Raw genomic sequence first — 25,290 nt, forward strand, 5'->3', positions numbered from 1 at the left:
ATGTACCAAAGTTCACTATTCAAGAAACAGATGTTTATCTATTCATTCATTCATTCATTTATTTGGAGGGTTACTGATATAAAGTTATGTTTAAAAGAAAATAAGGATTTCATGTAGAAAATAAACACTGAGGACATACGCTAACGACAGAAAGAAAGATAGGGAGAAAGACAAAAAGTACCAAAGGAAAAGGAAGAAAAAGGAAGCCGGGCAGCCAGCCAGCCAAGACAAGGAGATCAAATCCTCCTCCATATTCACAAATAAGTGTATATATATATATATATAAGTGTGATGCAGGAGGGGGGGAGATGGACTTGGTGGTCGTACCTGGCTGGGCACGAGCTAACTCACCCACGGATGAATGAAATGAATGAATCAACGACGACGATGTGAATTTATGGATGATGAATGAAAGGAAGGAAGGAAGGATTGAAGTCCAAAGGGGAGGGAGGGAGAGGGTATTATTATGAATACGCACAGAACAAGCGCCACGAGACTCTCCTCTCCCCTTTTCTTTTTCTTTTTATTTCTTTCTTTGTCCCTTTTTTGCCCTGATTCCTAGGGGTGCGAGGAGAGCACCTCACATGCCCTATGGGAGAAGGAGGTTCCAGCCCCCCCCCCCATCTACCTACCTACCCACCTAGCACTGTCGCTCTCTGTATGTTTATCCCCCACCCGGCTAGCTCTGTATGTATGTATGCATATATATATATATATATATATATATGTGTGTGTGTACACATGTATGTAGGGGATTCATAGCCCGCCTATGGTAGTACCGACCACCCTAATCTATCCCTAGCCTAGTCTCGGCCCCTCTCCCTCCCTCCCTACTGTGCTTCTCCTGCCTGCCTTGCCCTGCCCTGCCAATCCGCCTATCGGGGGGGGGGGGGTGCTGCTTCACAAGCTTGGCTTTCGACCTTTGGGATACAGCCCCCTCAATTGAATAGCCTAGGCAGGCATTAGGAAAGATGCCGTCATAAAAGAAAGTTAGCTCCAAAGCGCATCATTCCGGCTTACCACGATCGATTTCAAAATACTAATAAGAATCCACTCACTCACTGTCTCTCTCTGGGATGGATGGATGGAAACAACAAAGAGAGAGAGAGAGCCCCCCGTCCTCCTCAGAGGACGGCAGATGGGGAGGGGGACTGGGAGGAGGAATCGCAGTGGTGGTGGCATTCAATCATGAGCATTCATTCATTCCATCATTCATTCCATCATTCATTCATTCCAGTAAATGGAATGGAATTGCGCAGCCCGATTGGATTGCGAGACTCATTTTTCCTTCGGGTAAGTAAGTTGGTAAGCTGGGGCGACGGGGGACGGGGGACGGGGAGAGCTAATTTGTTGGTTGGGTTGAGTGTGTATGTTGTTCCTTTTTGGCCGAGAGGGGGGCACTGCAGGAAACCAGGATGGATGAATGGATGAGTAATGTATGCGGGGGGGGGGGGTGGGAAAGCGACGGACGGAGCCTTCTCACACCAACCTCGGGGGGTGGGTGCATGGTCTGGGTCTGGGTCTGGGGGGTGGAGTAGAGAGCGTAGTAGTCGCATTGTGGTGGTGGTGGTGTAGCCTCGCAGTTCTCGCGCCTTACGTTTGTTCTTCTCCCTCCTCCTCCTCCTTCTCAACTTTCTTTAGTCTCTTCTCTTCTCTTCTCTCTCCCTCGCTCTCTCTCTCTCTCTCGATCTCCCTCTCTCTGTCTCTGTCTCGTTCGTTAGCAAGGTTGAGACACTCTTTGCCACGCTGCCATTGAGCTTCGATCGATTGTTGTGAGTAGGTTTTGCGGAGCGTTCTGCGCGTGGCGGCAGTGATGCTTTCTTGAGGTTGCAGCTTGAGGCGAGGGAAAACGTCATCTGGGCGTCGTTGGGGGGAGCTTTGTGTGTGTTTAGGGGACGGTTGCTGGAAGCGGTGGATATGGACGAATCGGTGGAAGTAGGGAAACGAGAGCATGTACTAGTGGTTGTGGTGTTGTAGCGGGTGGCTTCAGTCTTGCGAGGTTTGAGTTTAGAGTTGCTGGAGTTGGGAGGTTTGTGGACAGAAGGGGTGTGTTGTGGGAAATGTGTTGGAGGAGGGGGGGTTTAATTGGAAGGGATTGGGGAAGATAGAAGCGGTGATTGGCGGCTCTGAGATCTTGATCGAGAGTATGTAATGGGTGTAGGAAGAGGGAGAAGAGGTGGCGGGGGAAGAGGTGCAGCGGGACATTGCATGCTGTGTGCATCATGGGTGGAGGGCACTTAAGTAGCAGAAGTGGAGACGATATGGCGGAGGGGAACCTAGGGCCAACCATGACAAGCCTCCAGCAACAGCCTCTGCCGCTGATTCCAAATCCCCACAATAGTCGGCCGTGTTACAGCGCCACCAACAGCTCAAGTAGTAATGCTCGCGGGGCAAATCTTGCGAAATTGGACACTCCCGATGCGTTCCCCGCTGGGCTGCGGGTGCTCGTCGTCGATGATGAACCCGTTACCCTCATGGTCTTGGAGAAAATGCTTACCAACTGCTCTTACCGAGGTATCTTGTCCTTCTTATGACTATATGTTGCCTGGAAATACCCGCACGCCTGTATCGCCTATCTCTGGATGTGTAGATCATGTAAATTGGCTGCGAGACGTGCTGCGCAGCTTCACATGGAAGTGTGTACAGAATGATTAGGATTATGTGGTTTTGGAACAGCATTGACATCAGCTACGCATACATATTCTTTTAGATTTGAAGGACTTTGGCTATCTTTCCACGCTTTAGCATGCTCCGGCTTTCGAGAAGCCACTAGGGTCGACATTGTACATAATTCTGGTAGGCGTGAATGTGGTGGATCTCATGTTCAGTATGTGAGCTATGTCGATGATCTGTGGTGTGCGTGTTACTTGCAAGTAACTGGATTTTCAACGTTATTATAATACTCAGTATGGTGGAGCCGCAGTTCATCTCTTCACATTTTACTGGGCGTGTGAGGGCTAGGGTTCCATTTCAGCGTCCAGGAAATGTGTTTCGGGTTATTGCTGACAGACCATCACTTACTCGTTTTCGAAAGCCACTTGATCCTTGTTCATTCCTGCGGGCTTACTATTAATCTTTAATTTTCTCCAGTTACTACATGCGGACGAGCGACAGATGCACTGTGTTTACTTAGGGAAGACATCGACAAGTTTGATCTCGTCATCAGTGATGTTAACATGCCGGATATGGATGGATTTAAGCTGCTGGAGCTTGTGGGGCTAGAAATGGACCTGCCTGTCATAAGTAAGTATCAGCTGCATGAACTCAGATGATTCTGGTTTGAGTTGAGTAGGTTTATGATTCACTTACTTTGTTGGGGTGATCTTTAATCAGGTGTAGTTTACCTGCAGTTCATTTCTGTTTCATACCAAGACACAATTGTCTTGTTCTCTGAATTCATCATTCCTTTCCTGCCGATGCAGTGATGTCTGGAAACGGAGAGACGAGCGCAGTTATGAAGGGTATCACGCATGGTGCGTGCGACTATCTTCTTAAACCAGTGAGACAAAAGGAATTAAGAAATATCTGGCAACACGTGGTTAGAAAGAGACGACAGGATGTAAAAATTGCTCGCGAAACGAAGAGTGTTGAGGAAGGTGGCGTCTGCGTTAGGGAGAAGCGAACTGGGCCAGACGATGTGGACTACACGTCGTCTGCCACTGGTGACACTGGTGACGGAAATTGGAGGAAAAAAAGAAAAGGAGAGAACCAGACGTTCAAAGACGAAACTGAAGAAGATGTTGAGCAGGAGAATGATGACCCGTCCACAATGAAAAAACCCCGAGTAGTGTGGTCTGTGGAACTTCATCAACAGTTCGTCAGTGCTGTGAATCAACTAGGAATAGACAGTAAGTTGTCATTCCATCTTTTTGTGCTGTACCAGAGGAGTCTGGAGTTGTGCCTGTCGTCAATTGCAAAACAAACATGCGATAGTCACCAACTGAAGTATCAAGTCTACCAAAGTGCTGGCCACTCCTGGAAATTGGTTTATGTAGAATGTGCTTTCTTTATCAATAATTTAACACGTGTGTAAGCTCATGGATTCCCACAATATAAAAACGCCTGCTCATCCTATTGTGATTCAGGAGCTGTCCCGAAGAGAATACTGGAGTTGATGGGTGTGCACGGTCTCACACGTGAAAATGTTGCCAGCCACCTGCAGGTGATTCGACATCCTACCTCTACGCTAATTAAAACATTCTTCATTTCGTTTTGACATATTCTTGTTTTGTATTCTCTCCATTACGCTCGGTAACTTTTTCTCGTATTCATCTGTTTGTGCAATTTCGGCGTTCCTTCTTGAATTTAAAGTGTCTTTTAAGCGTCTTTTTTCTAGTTGTCCTCTCAACCAGTTTAGCTGCGTACTAATTCCTCGGTTCTTTTGGTTGTACAGAAATACCGCTTATATTTAAAGAGAATCAGTGGCGTCAGTAATCAGCAGAGTAATATGAGCGCACATTTTGGAGGACCTGAGCCATTCTCTATGCTGTCTCCTGATATGAGTGTGAGTATAGCAAACGGGCAGCTGAATCCTCAGGCCTTGGCCCAATTCCACATGCTGGGCAGGATGAATTCATCCAATGGAGTAGGTTTTTCTGGTGGCCTCGACCCCATGTTAAGTCACCAAATTTTTCTGCAGGACTTGCCTAGACCTCCTCATTTGAATAACATGCTCAAAAGAAACACCGGCATGCTCTCTCCTCTGCCAAACGCAATGCCACACTTGGAACCTCAACTCGCTGAGTGTCACCATAGCAGCCACCACCTGCCTGTGATGAATGAATTGGAAGACTTCTCTACCAATTCCAAGGTTTTTCCACAGATGAATGGTAACCTTGACGTATCTATTGCGTCTCTAGGAGTCGGGAATGGAGGCCTTGGCTCCAACCCTAGCAATGACACACTATTGATGCATATGCTACAGTCACGGACAGCTCAGCAAGGTAGCGCGTTATCGCCAACTTTGCCACAACCTAGAGGTGGTCTGACTCCAACTCATCTTCTATCCAATGATGTCGGTTTTGCTTCTGTTGGTTCATTGCCAAACTTGGCCCCTGCTGTTGGATTATCAGCCATAACTGGATCAGGTGGCGCAAGGGATCTCTCACCCTCAGCAGTTGGCACAGGAGGCTCTTTATCAAGTCCTCTGGGACCTTTAGTCCGGCGGCCGCTGATGGTTGAAGAGCCATCTAATCTTGTGAACTTCAGCATGGCTCCCTCTGTTCAATCACCGAAACCTGGAGGTGGTGCAGGTGTGAATGAGAGCTTGGATCAGCAGCCGACAATGTGGGGATTGTATAACCCTTTAACCCAATTAAACCCTGGGCACTCACGGGGGCTTTCTCAGGACAATTTCCCATGGTCGGGATTGGCCGTGAATCTAGGTTTGGGAGACAGCCAGTCTTTAAGCGTGGGTATGAGTTCGGGCTTAGGCGCCCAGTTTTCACCTCAAGGTCAAGACCATGGGATTGGGTTTGCATCTCCTGGACAGGGGTCGTACAATCGCCAAAATGTGAGCTTTCCAGTAAGTTCCGCACTGGATGGCAGAATGGTTAGGTCTTCTTACGAGCCGTAAGGTCTTCTAGTCGGGTAGAGAACCTGAAGCTCATAACTGCGGTAGGCTAATGACATCTAAGCTTTATTATATGAAATTCTAACCAGCTGCAATGAGGGGTTCTGTAATAGTTTGCTGAGAGTTTTCTCCCTTTAAAGTCTGTCTGTTCAGACAATTTGGAACAGCTACTCTTTGAGGTCCTTGCTTTTAACCTCGTAGTGCGCGTAGTTCGGAGAAGGTCATTAGGCCATGTGGTTTTTCTAATTGAAGCAGGCGGCAGCAGTTCTAGCCCTTGCTTGAAACAGCCGTTGCACTACGTCGATTTCAATCTTCTGGAAGGCGGTGCTCCCCATGCAGTTACAAATTCAGTGATAAGTCGATTCGGCAATCAAGATACTCCACTGTGCGCCAGGGTAATCGTTGGTGCTAATCTGCTGACGAGACTCTTGGGGAGCTCAGTTACACCCTGTTCATGTAATTCAAACTTTCGCCTTATGACATTCTCAAAACTCTAGAAAAATGCTCGGACCTGCTGCGTATTTTTGGACCCGCCCGCATTGTGCTTGTATCTGCATGGCAGACTTGTTTTGATGAATTAGATCCTTTTGGATGGGAACAGCCTCTTTTTTTTTTTTTTTTTTTTTTTTTTTTTTTAATACTTAAAAACTTTTCCTTCCTCCTCCTCCGGATCCACATGGCAGGTGTGTGCGAGAAATGGCTCTCGCCATTCTTATTTTCCTTGTTCTGCACTCTGGGATTTATTTATGATTCTTGACACAGTATTCTCAACGCTATGAAGCGCTAGTGATATTTCATAGTAACAGTGACATTAACAACTTATCTTCTCAGACTAGGGATTCCTGAGGAATAATGTTGAAGTGCGATGAGTATCCTCAACCCCAAGGTTCCTTTCTCATGCTCGCTAATATTATATAACAGCATCAATAGGGTCCTTTTGAAATCAATTGAACCTTTTGCACAACTTCTGTGTGAGCCTGAATAATGTTTTCAGGCCGAAGTGCTACCTTCCTTCCACTCATGCACAGGAATCATTTTGTCAAAAGAATTCATGTGTTGGGCTCTTGACTATTTGGAGCTGCTTGAGACGGCCAAATTAGGAAATCACGTAAAACACAATGGAGAATCACATGATGCGGCCAGACTTCATTAATGAAATGATTTAATTCCATACATCCTTTACATCTAATAAATGGGTGGGAATACGTCTATGTCCCGTGCTTCAAGCCACAACACATTATGGTAATCCTTGTCGTAAAGTGTGTCGACCTAGGGCGTTCTCAACTGCGTTTACATTACAGGCATAAGTAAGTGGAACCGAGTAATATTGATGCTCATTTATTTGTACATTAAATTAAGTACAAATTGGTCTATTTATTATCATTATTATTAATATTATTATTATTTTGATACAGATTATTGCATTGTATAAGCATTTCCTTCAAGTCTTTCTATGAAATTGTTAGAATTCACAAATGTTAAAAATGCTACATGTGTCTACTGATCAATTCCATACAATATGCAGAAGTGCTATATTTCATTTGTTTCATTTTTTTTTGATTTAAAAAAAAATCAAATTCAGATTTTGAAAAAAACACTCAGTGTTTCTTGTATTCTGTTCTTAAAATTGTCATAAACACGAAGGAGACCATTTGTTATTACTTATTGTTCTTACACTCCCTACCACCAAAGGGCCAAAACTAAATATCATCTAGATTAGAATTTGGAATTGTATATATATATATACATATATATATATTTTACATCCATTTGTGGATTTTGGGCATCTTTCTTTTTATTTTGACTTTGCTTGCTTGTGCCAAAACACTTCTAAATCAGGAACCCACAGTTAAGAGGAAGAAAAGATGGTAAGGGACCAAATATTAATGGGAGAAAAAAGAGTGTGAAGGGCAAGAAGAAGAAGAAGAAGAGGGACAAGGGGCTCCTAAACCAAAATTGAATTTGTGGTAAGAAGAGTTGCCACCTCTACCTTTGGGGTTTAAATCTCAAATTTCAAGGTCCTTTCTAGATTCCTCATCCAACCACACCACCCTCTCTAGCTGGTGACCATTCTTGCCATTTTTTTTTATTTTTTTTATTTTTATTGTTTATATTAAAATGAATTTCTTTGTATTTGTTGCCATGAGGCAATGAATAAGTAGGAAATGGTTTCGGCAAAATTTTAAGTGGATGGTTGTGGATGATATCATACTTTGTAGTATTCATTAGTGGTACTAATTTAGAGAATGTCTTGCCGCAACAACCACCAAAGCTCTCAAAGTTTTAATTACCTTTCTTATGATTTGCAAATAGTAATAATAATATTAATAATCATAACTATACTATTTTTTTTTCTTGAAAGAAGAAAAATAACTAATAAAGAATAAATAAAATAAATAAACAATAACTAATCAATAAATAATAAAACAAAGGATAAAAAATAATAATGAAGAATAATAACTAATAATATTAAATGTTAAGATTAGTTTAAATTTTGATGCAGAATTATATAAAATTCTAATTCACTATTTCAAATATTTTTAGGTCTATTTATTTATTTTTGTTTATATGTATATGTATATATATATATATATATATACACACACACATATACATTTGTGGTTAAAACTAATCAATTCCTTAAACACATTATTATTTTAGTCCACTGCATAGTAATGGACTTAAACATTTTTAAGTCCATGGACAGTGAAAAATCAGCAGACATCTCACCCAATGCATGCTGCCAATGATGCAAGACTGAAGAAAAAATGAAGACTTAATCGCTACTAATACTCTCCATGCCTCGCTTTCAGACGACATCATCATCGACAAATCAGTGTTGTTTCCTCCTTTGATAGGTCACAGTCACTAGATGATGCTGTTGTTTTCGTTGTTGTTTTGAAGTCTCTACATCTGTTAGGTCACAATTTTTATGGTGGTTGATGAAGTTTTGGGTTTTGAGATCTCTGCATTTTGTGGTTGTTCTGAGATTATGACCTGAGACTTGGATTCAGTTCGAGATGTATCAACACCACGCACGTCTCAGTGTGTGGTTTCTTCAAGGAGAGTAGGAGACGGATTGCCGGCGAGTTTCTGCATACTAGTGGGTGTTGAAATACCAAATCCTGCATATTGGTTGCGCATCTCCCACTTCTAGACAGAATCACAAAACCATCACCTGATGATCCTGGTTTGGTTGGTAATCTAGCATTACTTAGATATCGACAAGCTAACGACCAAAACTGCAGGTATCCTCTGTGAATCGGAATCTGCGGCAAAAAGCTGGAAACTCGTTGAAGACGCTCAGTTACCTCCATGAAAAGCGATTCATAATCGGATGTCTGGCTCCGGGAGGTAAACTAAGTGCTGTGATCGTAGTTCCCGGCTTCTTCAACCACCACTCCGTCTGGCCACGTTAAACGTGTTGATCGAGTGCGTTGCTGTAATCCATTGAGTTCCCTAGCGTTAAATACCGGGAATTTAGGTTTCCATTTACATCGTGGGTTCCAAATTATTGTTCTCCCGCACGGAATTTCTTTAATCTCATGCAGTGTAAATGGCTATTCATAAATCCTCCGAAAATCCACTTCACCATAACTCTTCCCGCAGTCTTCGAAAATCTGAGCCGGGCGAAACGATGTGCAAGCGTAGTTGCCACAACCAGCCCAAGACTAAAATGGCTGCAGGAAGGAGAGCATCGACACCACCTCACAACTTTTAACAATTTGAGCTTCTCGCAGTAGTAACATTATTGGGAACTGTGTCCATAGCTGTACACCCAGCAGCGGCGATCGAAGACTTTTGCATCGCAGACCTCACAAGCGGAATTCACAGAAACGGCTACCCCTGTAAGAAGATCACGAAAGTCACCAACGAGGACTTCGTGTACCGTGGTCTCCGTGAGCAAGCCCGCAGCCCCCACTCATCTCCCACTGGCAGCATCACCACCCTAGGTTTCGTGAACGAGTTTCCAGGATTAAACTTCCAGGGGTGCGCCACAGCGAGAGTCGACTACGAATCCGACGGGTGTAACCCGCCACACTGGCATCCGCGCGGCAGCGAGAAGTAGGTGCTGCAGGGCGAGATATCGTCGCCTTCGTGGACGCAGAGCAGAACAGGCTGCGGTACAGCAACTTGCACGAGGGCGACATTTACGTGTTTCCTCGGGGACTGATCCACTACCAGCACAACGTTGACAAGCTTCCGGCGGTTGCTTCTATCTTCCTCGACAGCCAGGACCAGGGACACCAAGAAGCCGGCAATTCCATGTTCGGGTCCGGCATCCGCAACGACGTGCTCCAGAGAAGCTTCGATCTCACCGACACAGAAGTGTCGAAACTCAAGGTGTTCTTCAGCAGCACGGATAAGCAATAATTAAAATAAGCAATAAATAAAATTTCTTGTGGTAATAAACACAATTATTTGTATCTTAAATAAATCTTTATATATTAGTATTTACAACTAGTATATTATAATGAATTATGCAACTATCTAATATTTAGCAAAATACACTAATATTGGTATTTATTTTCTACAGTTCCAATCTTATTATTCCTTTTTTGTATGTTAATGTTTCTTTATTTTTGATACTAAACATCACTAACTATATAAATTCAAAATGTTCAAATCTTGGTTCTTCATCTAATAAATTGAACTCCAAAATAATGGAGTGTAAACATTGTAAGTAATTGTGCATAGGATATGATATTTTTTAACATTTAATTTATGATGTTTTATGATATCTTTGACTAGCTTGCATGTGAAATAGATTTTTTTGAGACTTTTAATAGAGTATGAAGAAATAGAGCACAAGAAAGAGTGGTCTAATATTTTAAATATTAAAAAGTTAGGTAGTAATAGTAGTTCAAGGTTAAGTTAAATAAAAGTTGAATTTATGTGTAGCAAAAATGCATATAAGAGCTGCAAGTAAAGAAGCACAAGTACTAACAAAGCTTATAGCAAATACGAAGTTATTTGCCAATAACAAAATATGACACTTATTAGATATTATTTATAACTAAAGAAATATGCAATTTTTTTAGAGATTGACAAGTTATCTTAGTAGTATTATACTAAGGTGTGATATTTTACCGTTAAAAAAATATGAGTTCTATGATAAAAGAACTTAAGAATTAGAAAACATAGTTTGATATGTGGCTAGTTTTTATATATTGGAAGCATCTCATAAATATGTTATAGATCCTAATGGTATAAGAGTGGTCAAGTGGTGTGTCTTTTTATTTTTCTTCAACTAAAACATATGATAGTTAATATGAGATTACTACTAGATAATTGAGCATTATGGATAATATTAAAAGACATTTTAAGTAAATATTTGGCATTACTATTGTCCATGCATTAAATAAGTATAAAAAAAGATGCAAGTTGTAGAATGATTTATTCAATTCATACTTGAATGGCAACAATTGGATTTTTAGATGAAATTGGAATATAAATAAGAAGATAAAAGAAAGATTATCTAATTGTAGTAGATTTTAAGCATGAAAAGAAATTAATGTAAGAAATTATTTTTAATCTAATTAGAATCTAGAAGTCTTCTTCTTTTTAGGTCGACAACTTAGATTCTTTTGGAATCAAAGTTTTTGCTTTATTAGATAGATTTTATATTGGAACTAAAGGTGCCAACAATGACTATATTATAATGTAGAATAAAAAGTGATGTGGATGTATTCTATTTAATTCTCATAGAATTTTCAATTTACTATAATAATATAACATCTTTATAAAACTAATTAAAATTATAACTAATAATGACAAAGCTTCCAAAGCTTTTAAGAATAAAGAGCTAAGCATCATCGATACTTACTATTATTGTATTTTTCTTCACTTAATAATGGTTGTTGTCATTTTTCTTAACTCTATTCTATTATTGACATGTGGATAATTATCTATTTTGGAGATACTTTTTAAAAATGCTCACCATTTGTTAAAGACACAAATTGGAAGAAGATACATAAACTTATGAAATCTACATCAAAAAAGAAAGTGACAAAATAAAAGAAAGTATATATATTCAAGGAAGAACTAGAATGGCTATTGCCAAAGACTAGAAAACATAAGACTCTTGAAACTAAACTAAAAGCAAGAAAGGAGTTGACAAGAGTGAAGAAGGTTTCACTCTTGCCTCTATATATACTATCTAACTAGAAGCTATGTGGCGATGTTCTATAGGACCTTTAATATGTGTTGACTTTGTAAGATACATGCTTTAGTTTACAAGGCAAGTTTTCTATGTGTAGGCCACATAGTTGACTTGTTCTTTAAGCTATCAATATGTGTGGCACATGGCCAACTTCTTGACCATGTTTCTAATCTAAAAAGTTAATTAAAGACACCTATAAAATTAAAGCAATATCTATGAAGCTTCTAGAAAGCTTCTATAGAAGATATTATGGAATTGACTTATTTTTATCTAATATTATCTAAATCATATAAGTAATTATTGGTTTACATATATATGTCGGTGATATTATCCTCCCTTCTAGAAATGAGTTCCATGAGGAGCAATTTTCATATATTGAAGAAATCGAAGATGCAGCAAATTATATTTGCCACATACTCTGATCTTTGTTCTCTTCGAAGATAGTTGATAGGCCCTCTCAGCTATTGTTAGTGTCTTATACCAGGGCGGGAAGACCACCCTATTATTTGATCATTGTTGAGGCTTTTATAACTTCTTTCAAATAAAACATTTGGAATACTGTCAAGAGTTGTTCTTACTTCTAATAAAATTATCAAACATCGAAAGTCTCTTCCAGGTTGTAATACCAAACGCGTTATATCTCATTATATATTCAAGGAAGAACATGTCATTTTTGAGGATCTTTACCTTCATTGCATCGTCTTGAAGGTTGTGAAAATCACAATTTTTCATCCAACAAGTTAGCAAAATAAGGCTCTTCAATTGAATCCACTGATTGTTGGTTCTCCATCTCTTTAGCATCACAAATATAAAGAAGTTACAAACAAGGATTGAAAGTAGAATGTTATCTTGCATAGATCTTGTTTCTTTTATAGAGAAAGTCTTCATATTGATTTTGATTGATGTAGTCAATGAAAAGCCTCCACCTTCTTTGTTGAATTTGTAAGAGTCTTTGCGGGCTCCCATGTGCATTCACTTATATTGTATCTGGGCCAATGAACAAGATATTTCAACTTATTTTGGTGTCGCCTTGAGTCTAAGACTTCTTTTACTTCAAATTCTTCATTATTGTCCACTTCTATAGGAGGAAGTGGCACTTATCTTCTTCTTGGTATATTTACTATCTTGTATGGTTCAAGAAGAGACACATAGAATATTGGATGGATTTTCATTGACTCTTGTAGGTGTAAACAATATGCAACTGGATTGATTTCTGTAAAAATAATAAATGATCTAAGCTTACGATAGTTCAACTTGTCACAAGGATGAATAGTCTTGATATTACGATGAAGTAACCATACCTTGTCACTCACATGGAATGGTGGTTGTTCCTTTTGATAGACATCCACATTGAACTTTTGTTGTTCTTGAGCTTCTTTTAAGTGTACCTTCATTGTTGTATGTAACTCTGAAAAACGACTTATCAAATCTTCCATTGCATGATTATCAGCTTCTAAAAAGTCTAAAGTATCAAGTTGTGGATGATAATCATAATTGGCAAAGAAAGATGTTTATTTTGTAGAAGAATATACTGTATTATTATAAACAAACTCTGCTAATGGCAAAAGAGTTGTTCAATCATCTTATTGGTAGTTGATGGTATATCTTAAATACTACTCCAAAACTTGATTAATATACTTTATTTGTCCATCAGTTTGAGGACGGTGTCGGGATAAAAAGAGTTTGCTTCAAAAAAGCACTGGACTTTTGGCTGCCACTAAATGCTCAATTAAGTCTAAGATATAAAAGTATCAAGTTTATACATATAATATTTTCTCTTTTAGGGCAATTGCATCTACATATAAATCCAAGTACCAAAAAAACACCCAAATATATGATAAAGTAACTTAAAACCTTATATATCCTTATGAAAAATGTTTCTTGAACTTCAACAACTCATATCTCATGATTGGACTGTCCAAAAAACCTAAAATTTTACATAAAGTATTAATATACTTTCAAAAACTACCACAAAAAAATTCAATTGAAAATTCATTACGGATCTTGAGATATCACCAAAACTCTAACAATAGCTTTAAATTCTAGCTTACATACACCCACTTGCTATTTTCTTCATATATCACAAAATAAGTATTTAAATACCATGACACCTTCATCTATAGCTTCTTAACCTAATAATTCACACTTATGGAAATTTTTAGCCAAAAATTCATCGAAAAACTCAAGATATGGCTCCAACCATTACTATCAACAAAATGACTAACTTACTACCTTTGATTTACATGTGTTGTCTTCAAAGCCTTATAACTCCTTTATCTAGACTCGGAATTCGTCAAAAAGTATATAGAAATTGTAGCCAAAAAAGTGTTATTTTTAGTTCCAGTCACCGATATTTCATTGCTCTTTTTACGCATATGTTATGCTTCAAAGAGTGACAATAGATACAAATTTGACACCTTAACTTTGAACACCTATATTTCCTTCACAAAAACTTGAAATCACACAAAATCTTTACCCAAATTATACTCAAAATCCTGAACTTACTGATCTTAGCTTCTAAAGCTCAAATAAACTTGAAAGAGAAATCCTTATTTCTAATAAGGCCTCGGGCAGCCTCCTTGAAGTCCATTGGGCATGGCCTTCGACCAATAGGAATGAAGATCTCGATTCCTTGCCTTCATCCAACCATGCTTTACTTTCATCTCTCCCAATAAGTCTTCTACTAGTTAAAAATTACTTCTTTAGGTTCTAATCTCCTCTCAAGGCTTCATATTAAATATTTAGGTCTTATAATTTTTTTAAATGCTATAATCAAAATAGATAAAATTTAAAATAAAGTTTCTTAAATCCACTCTTTTTAAATTAATCTATTAATCATTTTAACACACACCAAGATTTATGAACATATTATATGTTATAACTAATTTTTACATATTATAAGCATTGACAGTAGGACAACGAAATACTGAAGATAGTTTTATATCCACTTTTAGAATCTTGAAAAGAATCTATCAAAACCTTGATACAAACTAAGTTTTCCTATCTGATATAATATCCTTGAGTAATCCATGATAGCGATAGATGTTGTTAAAAAAGAGTTTAGCTATTTTTTTACCTGTGATAGATTTTGTATATGACACAAAATGAGCCAACTTGGTAAAACGATTTACTATCATGAATATAGAGTCATAAGAACCTAAGATTGGAAGATCTATGATGAAATCCATTGAAACAAAAGACCATAGTTGTTCTAGAATGGGTAATGGTTGAAGAAGTCTGTAAGGTCGATGACGGGGAGTTTTTGATCTTAAACAAATGTTGCATGACTGAACAAAGTCTTTTGCACCCTTTCACATTTTTTGCCACCAAAAATCTGTGGATATAAGCTCCAAAGTCTTGTTGTATCTAAAATATCCTACTGCTTGAAAGTCATGACGTGCTTGAAGAACACATAATCGTGCTTCTCCTTCTGAAACATATAATTGACGTTCAAAATAGAGTAGGTTGTTTTTGAACTCAAATGTAGAAGTATCTTGAAACTTAAAAGAAGGATTCTTGATATTGTAAATAAGAGGATCAAAAGACATACTTGATTGGATTTATTTCACAAGGGTTGAATTAATAGTCAATGTTGATTTCATTACTCAAAGATGAAAATGATTTGGCTTCAAGAGAATTAATCTTTGCTGATCAAAAGATATAATTCTATCTTTTGGTATAAGATAAGAATGTCTAGAAAGGGTGTCTGACAAATCTTATTATTTTTTAGGTCAATATGTAATCTTGAAATCAAATCTTGATAAAAACATGTTTCAACAGGCTTGGTGACAATTCAAAATACGTGATGACATGAAGCACTTGAGATTCTTGTGGTCCATATATATAGTGACTGCATTGGAAGGACCTTTTAGATGATGATGCCATTCTTGAAATGAATCCATGATTGCAAGAAGCTCTTTGTTGTGGATTTCATAGTTAATCTCAATTGCTAAAAATTTTCTGGAATAAAAAGCTACTAGGTGAAGTTTATCATTTGTTCCCATTTGTCATAATACAGCAGCCAAAGCAAGGTCTAATATGTTTGTTTCTATAAAACATGCTTTAAAAAAGTCGACGCAATACAAGATTGATGAAAAAATAAAGGCTGACTTCAAAGCTTCAAAAGATGCTTCAACTTCTTTGCTCCGCTTAAGTTTGTCTTTGCAAATCAAACGTGTAAGTGAGGTTGCAACTTGAGAGAAGTCTTTGTTGAAGATCCAATAGTAGTTGGCAAATTCCAAAAAGTATTAGACATCTCTTATCATTTTTAGAATCTTCCAATTCATAATAGTTTGAACTTTCTTAAGATCTATCATAAGTCCATCATTTGAAATGATATATTCTAAGAAGTTAATTTTAGTAGTGTCGAATACATACTTTTCTATTTTGGCATAGAATCCTGCATCTCTTAATTTTTGTAACACACGATGAATATGAAGTTTATATTCATTTATATTCTTAAAATAGATCAAGATGTCATCTAGATAAGAAACAACAAAATCATCCAAAAATTCTCAAAAAACATCATTCATTAGATGTTAAAAAGCTACAAGTGCATTTGTAAGTCCAAAAGGTATGATATTGTATTCAAAATATTCATATCTAGTTTGAAACACAGTCTTCCATTCATCTCCTCTTTTAATACGTATTGATTTATATGCTCTATATAGATCTATTTTTGTGTAGATCTTAGCTTGATTCAATTGATCAAGAAGTCCGGATATCAAAGATAGAGGGTACTTATTCTTGATGGTGATCTTATTGAATTGTTGATAATCAACACACATCTATAATGATCCATCTTTCTTCTTTACAAATAAGATTGGAGCTCTTGCTAGCAATTTGGAATAACATATGAAATTCTTGACTAGAATCTCTTCAATATGTTCCTTGATTTTAGCCAATTCATTTTGTGATAAAATATAGATTGGTCTAAATGGCAGTTGTGCTCCTTCTTGAAGGTCAATTGAGCAGTCATAGAGACGATGTTTTAGAAGAATATCTACATTCTTCTTTACAAATATATCTTGAAACTCTTAATATTGGCTTGGAATGCTACTTGAAGTCTTTGCATCATTAGAAATAAGTGTGGTGTAAATGACACAAAGTAATCCTTCTTTTGTAATATGCAAAAAAGCTCTTGCACCTACAAACTCAAGTTTTATTGTGCTAGACTTATGACTTTCTATTGGATTAATTTCACTCTTAATTATACTTTTAGAGAAGTCAAGAGTACGAGAAATCCAATCTATGCAAGGATTATACTTTTTTAACCATGATAAATCTAAAATCACTAGATTAGAAAAAGATCTAATTATATTAAAGATTATGCAACTACTATGACCATTTATCATTACATCTATAAGAAGTATTTTATGAGTAACATCTCTAGAAGATAATGGAAAATCATCTATGACTTCTACATGAACAGATTTAATTTTTTGTATTAACGATATCTTATGACTTTTAACAAATTCTACATCTAAAAAATAAGTTGAGGCTTCTGAATCTATTAAGGCAGAGGCTTTATAATTATTAGGTCCTAAATGCACATCTATTATAAAATAAAGAGAGGGTTCTGAGGAGAAGATAGGACCTTCATTAGAAATTATATAAGATTTCAGCCGCACGGTCCGTATTATAGTTGGATAAATTTGTTTTTTGACACATTGTTTTCTTTGACAGCTGTGCTCCTCATTTTGTAGTTTTGTTGCTTCTTTCGACAATGTTGAGCATTGTGTTTAGGTTCTCTATAATATAAGTATAATCCTTCTTGATGACAACAAGTCTTTTCTTACTTGATAAGAGGTTTAAAACATACTGCATCAATTTGTATATCATCTACTTTTGAATGTATGTGTTGAGGAAATGTTGGTATAGCCATCAAATTATAATAACATTGAGGCCCACTTATGTAACTCTCAAATCAAAATTGAAAAAGCCGATTGTCATACTTTACAACAAAGTCAATTGCTTGATTTAATGTTTGAGGATTATGTAAGTTGAGCATCAATTTCTTTACTTCATATTATAATCCATAGAAAAATTGGCTAATAAGTGTAATATCATTCTACATGATATTAGTTACAAGTTACTAAAATTGTGAAACATATAATATTATAGATTGATTGCCTTATCGCAAAATATAGATCTTGTTGGTTGCAACATGAGTTGCATCACGTTCTCCATACATGGACCAAAATTCTGCCAAAAATACCTCCAAATTATAAAATATTGGATCTTGTTATTCAAGAAAAAATAAAAAATCATGATAGTACTAAACCTGAAAGAAGTGTATCAATGAATCTAGCTTGTGATCTTAAAATTAGATAGCTTTGAGGTTGAAGTTCAATCACAAGTTATACTTGATTGATAAATCTTCAAAATTTGGATCTTGTACTATTAAACTTCTCAGGCAGGATAATTCTTGGTTCTCTAACACTTGAAGGATGTTCCACCATGGATAGAAGGACATGATTTGGTGTAGATGTTGAAGCAGCTCTAATCATCTCTATATCCTCACTTCCTACCATCCTTGTTGATTCTTATAGTGGTAAGTTAAATTGATGCATCACAAGCATCAATTCTTTCAATTGCTCTTGCATTTGTGTCATTTTACTCTTTATTTTAATAAGCTCTATTATAATAATACTTATAAAAATATCTAATACTGCTTAAGATAAGTAAAAAAAAAGACTTGAGGACAAAGAAAATACTAAGAACAATATCAATTTAGAAGAGAATAATCCACTACTTCTAATATGCTTATGTCTTATTATGAAAAAAGAATAATCTACTCTTAATTAAGATAAGACAAAGCTCTGATATTGTAAGTGTACTCTTGTCAATCTGTTAAAGACACAAATTAGAAGAAGATACATAAACTTGTAGAATCTACGTTAAAAAAAAAGTGACAAAATAAAAGAAAGTATATATATTCAAAGAAGAATTGGAATGGCTATTGCCAAAGATTAAAAAATATAAGACTCTTGAAACTAAACTAAAAGTAAGAAAAGAGTTGATAAGAGTGAAGAGGATTTTACTCTTGCCTCTATATATACTATCTGACTAGAAGCTATGTGGCAATGTTCTATAGGACCTCTAATATGTGTCGACTTTGTAGGACACATGTTTTAGCTTATAAGACAAGTTTTCTATGTTTGGACCACATAGTTGACTTGTTGTTTAAGCTATCAATATGTATGGGACATGGCCAACTTGTTGACCATGTTTTTAACCTAAAAAATTAATTAAAGACACCTATAAAATCAAAGCAATATCTATGAAGCTTTTAGAAAGCTTCTATAGAAGATATTATGGAATTGACCTACTTTTACCTAGTATGATCTAAATCATATAAGTAATTATTGGTTTACATGTGTATGTTTGTAAGACCATTGTTCTTTCTTACATTTGAAAGAAAAATTCTACCTACATGCAAATGGTATTGAAAAAGATAAGTTGAGGCTTAACTCAAAATACACAACTTACAAGGAGTCAATTATGTTTTTTTTTCATTTCTTTTATCAAAATATGTCACTAAATTATTCTATTAGAATATATACTAAAATAATGTATTTCTTCATATTATTATTCATAATAATATTTTAAAATTATTATTTATTTATATCCAATATATACTTTTTGTTACAATAAAATATTTATAAAAATTAGCTAAATTGGTTTTTATTCTTTTTTTATAGAAAGATATATAATATTTTATATTTAATTATATTTAATTATTTATTTTAACATATAAATTTATAAATATATATATTTATTTTTAATTAATATGTTAAGTTTAAATATTTTATGGAATTTTTTATTAAATTTTATTTTTAAAATTTAAATTTTTTGTGATTAATCATTGTATTTTAATTATTAAAATTGTCATTATTTTGAACTGTGTGAAATTATAGAGAGTAATTCATAATTCAAAAATTATACTTGAATTTAAGATTTTTATATTATTTCATGTATAGAATTTGAAGAATATTAAAGTTCATATAAAAATATCTTTTTATTATAGAAATAGATAGATAATTTTACTTTAAAGTTATCTATTGTCACGGATATACATAGATACTCTAATAAATACCTATATGATTTGATAGAAGTAGGTATAAGTAGATAAAAGTAATTTAATTTCATAAGGCCTTTTAGAGAAGCTTACTTGAAGCTTCATAGATGTTTTGACTTTACATGTATTTGTAGTTGATTGTTTGGTCAACAAGTTAACCATGTGTTGATAGCTTACAGAATAAGCTAACTATGTGGCACATATATAGAAAACTTGTCTTACAAGTTAAGATACATGTTTTGCAAAGTCAACATATTTTGAAGGTTCTATAGGACATCATCATATACTTCCTAGTTAAGAGTATATATAAAGATAAGAGTGAAGCCCTCTTCACTCTTATCAATGCCTTTTTAGTCCTTAAACTTGTTTCAAGACTTTCTAGTTTCTTTGTTTTTGGCAATAGCCATTCTAATTCAATAATATATCATCTTTGAGTGACATTCTAGTTCTTTTCAGTGTCATAAGAGTCTATTGAGGATTTCTTTCTTTAAATTTTATATCTTTAATAATTTGATAAGAATACTAATTTATTATTTCTATCTTATTTTAGAAGTGTAGTACTGATCTTTTTCTTAAAGAGAATGAATTATCTGTCTTTATGAAAATTTTCATTTGATATTAGAGGTCGCGGATTACCTTCCTCTAATTTAATTTTTTGAATTTGTTTGAGTTGTATATGGAAGAAAATATTATAGATGCTACTTTCAACAAAAGTGAATAGATTTGCAAGTATTGCGAATCTTCATGAGCTTATCAATACTTTAAGAGTAGAAACCTAATGTATTTTTAATGTGAATCATGGAAGTTACTATTCCTATGCTTATAGAAGAAGTTCAAAGTTTGCAACAAGAAGTTGTACAATTGAAGGAAGCAAGTACATCGACCTCACAATCAAATCCGGTGAATATGATGGAGACAAGGATTAGTATGCCTAAAAATTTTGATGGAATAAGATCAAAATTTTGAAGATTTTTGCAATATATCAAGTTCTATTTGAGATTGCATCCCTTCTAATACTCTGATAGATTTATTCAAATTGGATTCATAGACACACTTCTATTAAGAAGTGTTTTTTTTTTTTTTTTTTTTTTTTTTTCTTGATTTGCACCTTTAATGGAAAAGGATTTGTAACTCCTTTATGATTTGAATTCATTCTTAGAAGTGTTTGTGGCCACATTTGGATAAAGTGATTGAAAAAGAGTAGCAGAGTCCAAGCTCTTATCTTTGAGGCAAGGATCACAATTAGCTACCATATATGCTCCTAAATTTTAAAACCTAACTTGTGACATGGATTGGAATGACAAAGCCCTTATCAATTAATTTCAAAATGAATTGAAGAATAATGTCAAATTTTTTTTATTATTAATACAAAAGATAAATTTTTTGGGATAATTTATTATTTAGGCCATTGTATGCAACAATCAATTATTTGAAAGACATCAAGAACAAAGACTTGGTTGGAGAAAAATAAATCAAATAATGACAAGAGCTCCCAAATTTTCAAAAACTTATTCATTAAGGTTATAACTAATGCAAATTGATACAAGACATTTTAAACTCCTCATGAAGCAGAAAAGACTTGATAATGTCAAAAGAACTTATACTTATATTATGGAGAAGCTAAATGCATTGCTCAACATTGTCCTAAGAAACAACGCAACCACAAAATAAAAAGCATGGTTGCCAAATAAAACGATTTGTTGAAAAATAAGTTTTTCTAATTACAATAGAAATCATGCATTTAGAATCTTGTGTAACTCCTAGTAGACGTCTTATTTTTTCTTCTTATTCTTTATCTTATTTTAGAATAGAAGTTTATTTAGGACCAAAAAATCACCAAGTCTTAGTTCTATTAGATTTAGGAGCCTCAACTTGTTTTATAGATAAAATTTTTGTCAAAAAATAAGAGATATTGTTAGTTAAAAAAACTAAACATGTACATGTAGAAGTCATGGATGGTTGTTTGCTATCTTCTCGACATGTTATGTATGAGACTATTCCTTTAGATGTAACAATTAAAGATCATAATAGCATAGTAATATTTAATCTAATAAGATCTTTGTCCAATCTGATTATTTTAGAATTATCTTAATTAAAAAAATATAATCCTTAAATAGATTGGATTTCTTGTAATCTTAATTTTTTTGATAGTTTAATCTAAAATCCTATTAATCAAGTAGAAATATATAAGTCTAGTATATCCAAATCCTTATTGATTGGTACAAAAGTTTTTATGCATGTCGCAAAAAAAAGGTTATCTTTTGCTTTATATTTCTTTATATTAATTGAATCAAGTAAAGATCTATACAAAAGTAGATCTACAAAGAGCATATAATTTAATATTCATTAAAAAAAGAGATGAATAGAAAATTTCATTTCAAACCAATCATGGATATTTTAAATATAATGTCATGCCTTTTGGACTCAAGAATGCACCAATTGCTTTTTAACATCTACTGAATGATGTCTTTTGTGATTTTCTTGATGTTTTTTTGTCTATTATTTAGATGACATCTTAATCTATTCTAAGAGCATAGAAGAATGTGAAGTTCATGTTTGTCATGTGTTACAAAAACTTAAGATATAGGATTATATTCCAAGTTAAAAAAATATGTATTCCACACTACTTAAGTTGACTTCTTAGGATATATCATTTTCAATTAAGGACTAATGATGGATCCAAAGAAGATCCAAACTATCATAGATTAGAAGATTTCAAGAACAATAAGGAATATGCAATACTTTTTAGGCTTTGTCAATTACTATAAAATCTTCATCAAGAATTTTCCTCAAGTTCCAGCTCCACTTACACATTTGACTTGTAAAGACAAACTTGAGTGGAGTAAAGAAGTCAAAGCATTTTTTGATGCTTAAAAAAAAAAAAAAATTGAACTTGAACTTAGAAGTATCATGAAATTTAGAAGAATTATTCTTAATATTGTAGACAAGAAATTAGAGGACATACTTGATTGAATTTGCTTGACAAATTTTGAATCAACAATCAGTATTAATTTTATTACTTAAAGAAAAAAAATATTTTGACTTCACGAGAATTATTCTTTGTTAATCAAAAGATACATTTCTTTCTTTTGGTACAAGATAAAAATATCTAGAAAGGGCATTTGACAAACCTTATTATTTTTGGAATCAATAAGTAATCTTAAAATCAAATCTTGATAAGAACATGCTCCAACAAGCTTGATAATGATTTAAAACATGTGTTGACATGAAATACTTAAGGTTCTTCTGATTTATATGCATGGTGATTAAACTTGAGGCACCTTCTAAATAATGGTGCCATTTTTGAAATGAATCCACAATTACAAGGAGTTCTTTATCATGAATCTCATAATTAATCTCAGTTGCTGAAAAAATTTTAGAATAAAAAGCTACAAAATGGAATTTTTTATTTGCTCCCATTTGTGATAATACTACATCAAAGGTAAAGTCTGATACATTTGTTTCTATAAAAAATACCTTGGAGAAGTCAATACAATATGAGAGTGGATATAAAGTTCTCTTCAACTTTTCATCCTCAAATTAATAGACAAATAGAATGGATGAATCAAGTTTTGGAGTAGTACTTGAGGTGTACCATCAACTATCATCAAGATGATTGAACAATTTTTTTTTTTTTTTATCATTAACAAAGTTTGAGTACAATAATTTGATACATTCTTCTACTCAATAAATACTTTTCTTTATCAACTATGGTTATCATCTACAATTTAATACTTTTGACTTTTCAAAAGTTGATAATCTTATGGTGAAAGATTTAGCAATTTGTTTATCAGAGCTATATGCAATAATGAAGGCATAGTTAAAAGGAGCTCAAGAACAACAAAAAATTAATGCATATGCCTATGACAAAGAACAATCATGTGAACTAAAATAAACCTCCACTAATTGGAAGTTTGTTTCAGTTCATAAAAAGTGACTTGACCAGGTGAATTTAAAAGTAAGGCCATTTTCAAATTTTAATCCAATCATTAGTTGTTATTATTAAAACACTAAGTTATTAATAAAATCTTCAAATCATTATTCACATTCACAATGATAATTCACTCATTAAACTTCATACAAAACAATTCCTTCTTTTAATTCTAATTATATAATTTAGTTTTAATTTTTAATTTATTTTCTTTTTTTTATTAGATTATTTTTATTTTTATTTTTATTTTATTTTATTTTATTTATTTTCTTTTTTATTTGTTTTATTACTATTATTATTTTTAATATATAAATTATTACTTCTTAAATAATTGGTGGTAAGAGTAATTAATTGAGTTATTATTATTAATCCATAGTGAAGGTAAAACCTTAAGTAAAAATTAAAAGTTTAAGTTTTAACAAATTGAAATTAAAAAATAAAGTTACCAATTAAGTAAAAAATAAAAAAGTAAAAAGTTAAAGTTAAAATTAATAAGTAAAATTTAAAGTTCAAATTTTACATATGGAAGTTACGAGTTACTGTAAAAATAAAAGAGAAAATAAAAACTAAGAGGGATGAAGGGAAGGCACCTTGATAACGACCAAGAATCTAAGGCAGCAACTCCTTTCTACTCCAAAATTCGCCAACCATTTGTATCAGCTTCAATTCTATTTAGTTGAAAATCTAACTTAAAGACGCTCTTGCTTCAAGAAATTGTGTAGCAATCCAATAACTGAGGCATGCGTAATGCTCCTTCAAAGTTTAATAACTGAGACCACCATGGCAGCTTACCACCCTTCACTCTCGAATGCACCAAAAATTTGGATCTACTTCAAACGTAATCAAACTTGCGCCATTGGAAGCCAAACTTATATGTACTCTTATTCTTAAAATTTCAAAATTTTTTAAGTGAACGGCACCTAGACATGTCTTTTCAAAGATTTGTGATCCAAACTGCCAAGGCAGCCGACCCCCTCGCACTCAAAAATTTACAATTTTTTTGTTTTAGCTCCAAATTGAGCAAACCTAAGCTCGTTGGAAAGCTGACAGTAAGAGGTATGTGCTTAAAAAATTCACTACAAAAATTAAAAGGACCAAAGATTGATTTGGAAAAATCCAAGGCCCTTCAAATCCACTTAATTATGGAAGTATTTGGAAACCACTAATTCTAAGGGAGTGCCTTCTAAACCACAGTAAGTACCGCAAATTCATAAGGTGCAAAATTAGCATTAGGATCCAAAATGAAATTGGAATTAGGATTTTAGGCCAAGATTTGGTATGGCTTTGTCCTTCATCAAAAAAGAGAGAGAGAAAGTGTTAGGGACATAGTCTTTAGACCTTTCTAGAGACAAGTTTCTAGAACCTTCTAGAAAGAAGTCTCTAAAAACTTCCAAAAGATTCCTTGAATATTCTCTTAGAATATTCTTCAAAGATTCCTCAAAGATTCTTTGAAGATTCTCTAAAGATTCCCTTAGAAGGCTCTAGAAGATTCTTAGAATATTCTAGTAGATTCTAGGAAGTTACTTGAGAAGCTTCCTAGCTCT

The 25,290-nt window shown here is 34.5% G+C and overlaps 1 protein-coding gene across 1 annotated transcript; it reads left to right on the forward strand.

Moving 5' to 3' along the window:
- The first annotated feature begins 1,548 nt into the window (after positions 1–1,548).
- LOC112275920 (uncharacterized) lies at positions 1,549–6,082 on the forward strand. The gene is made up of 5 exons (XM_024506687.3): positions 1,549–2,514; positions 3,091–3,243; positions 3,423–3,848; positions 4,086–4,162; positions 4,394–6,082. The coding sequence occupies exons 1-5, from the start codon at positions 2,223–2,225 to the stop codon at positions 5,573–5,575; spliced, it is 2,130 nt and encodes a 709-aa protein (XP_024362455.1). The 5' UTR covers positions 1,549–2,222; the 3' UTR covers positions 5,576–6,082.
- Positions 6,083–25,290: the final 19,208 nt, after the last annotated feature.

The sequence above is a fragment of the Physcomitrium patens genome, chromosome 23, assembly GCF_059467195.1.
Source record: "Physcomitrium patens ecotype Gransden chromosome 23, ASM5946719v1, whole genome shotgun sequence".
Classification (NCBI taxonomy): Eukaryota; Viridiplantae; Streptophyta; class Bryopsida; order Funariales; family Funariaceae; genus Physcomitrium; species Physcomitrium patens.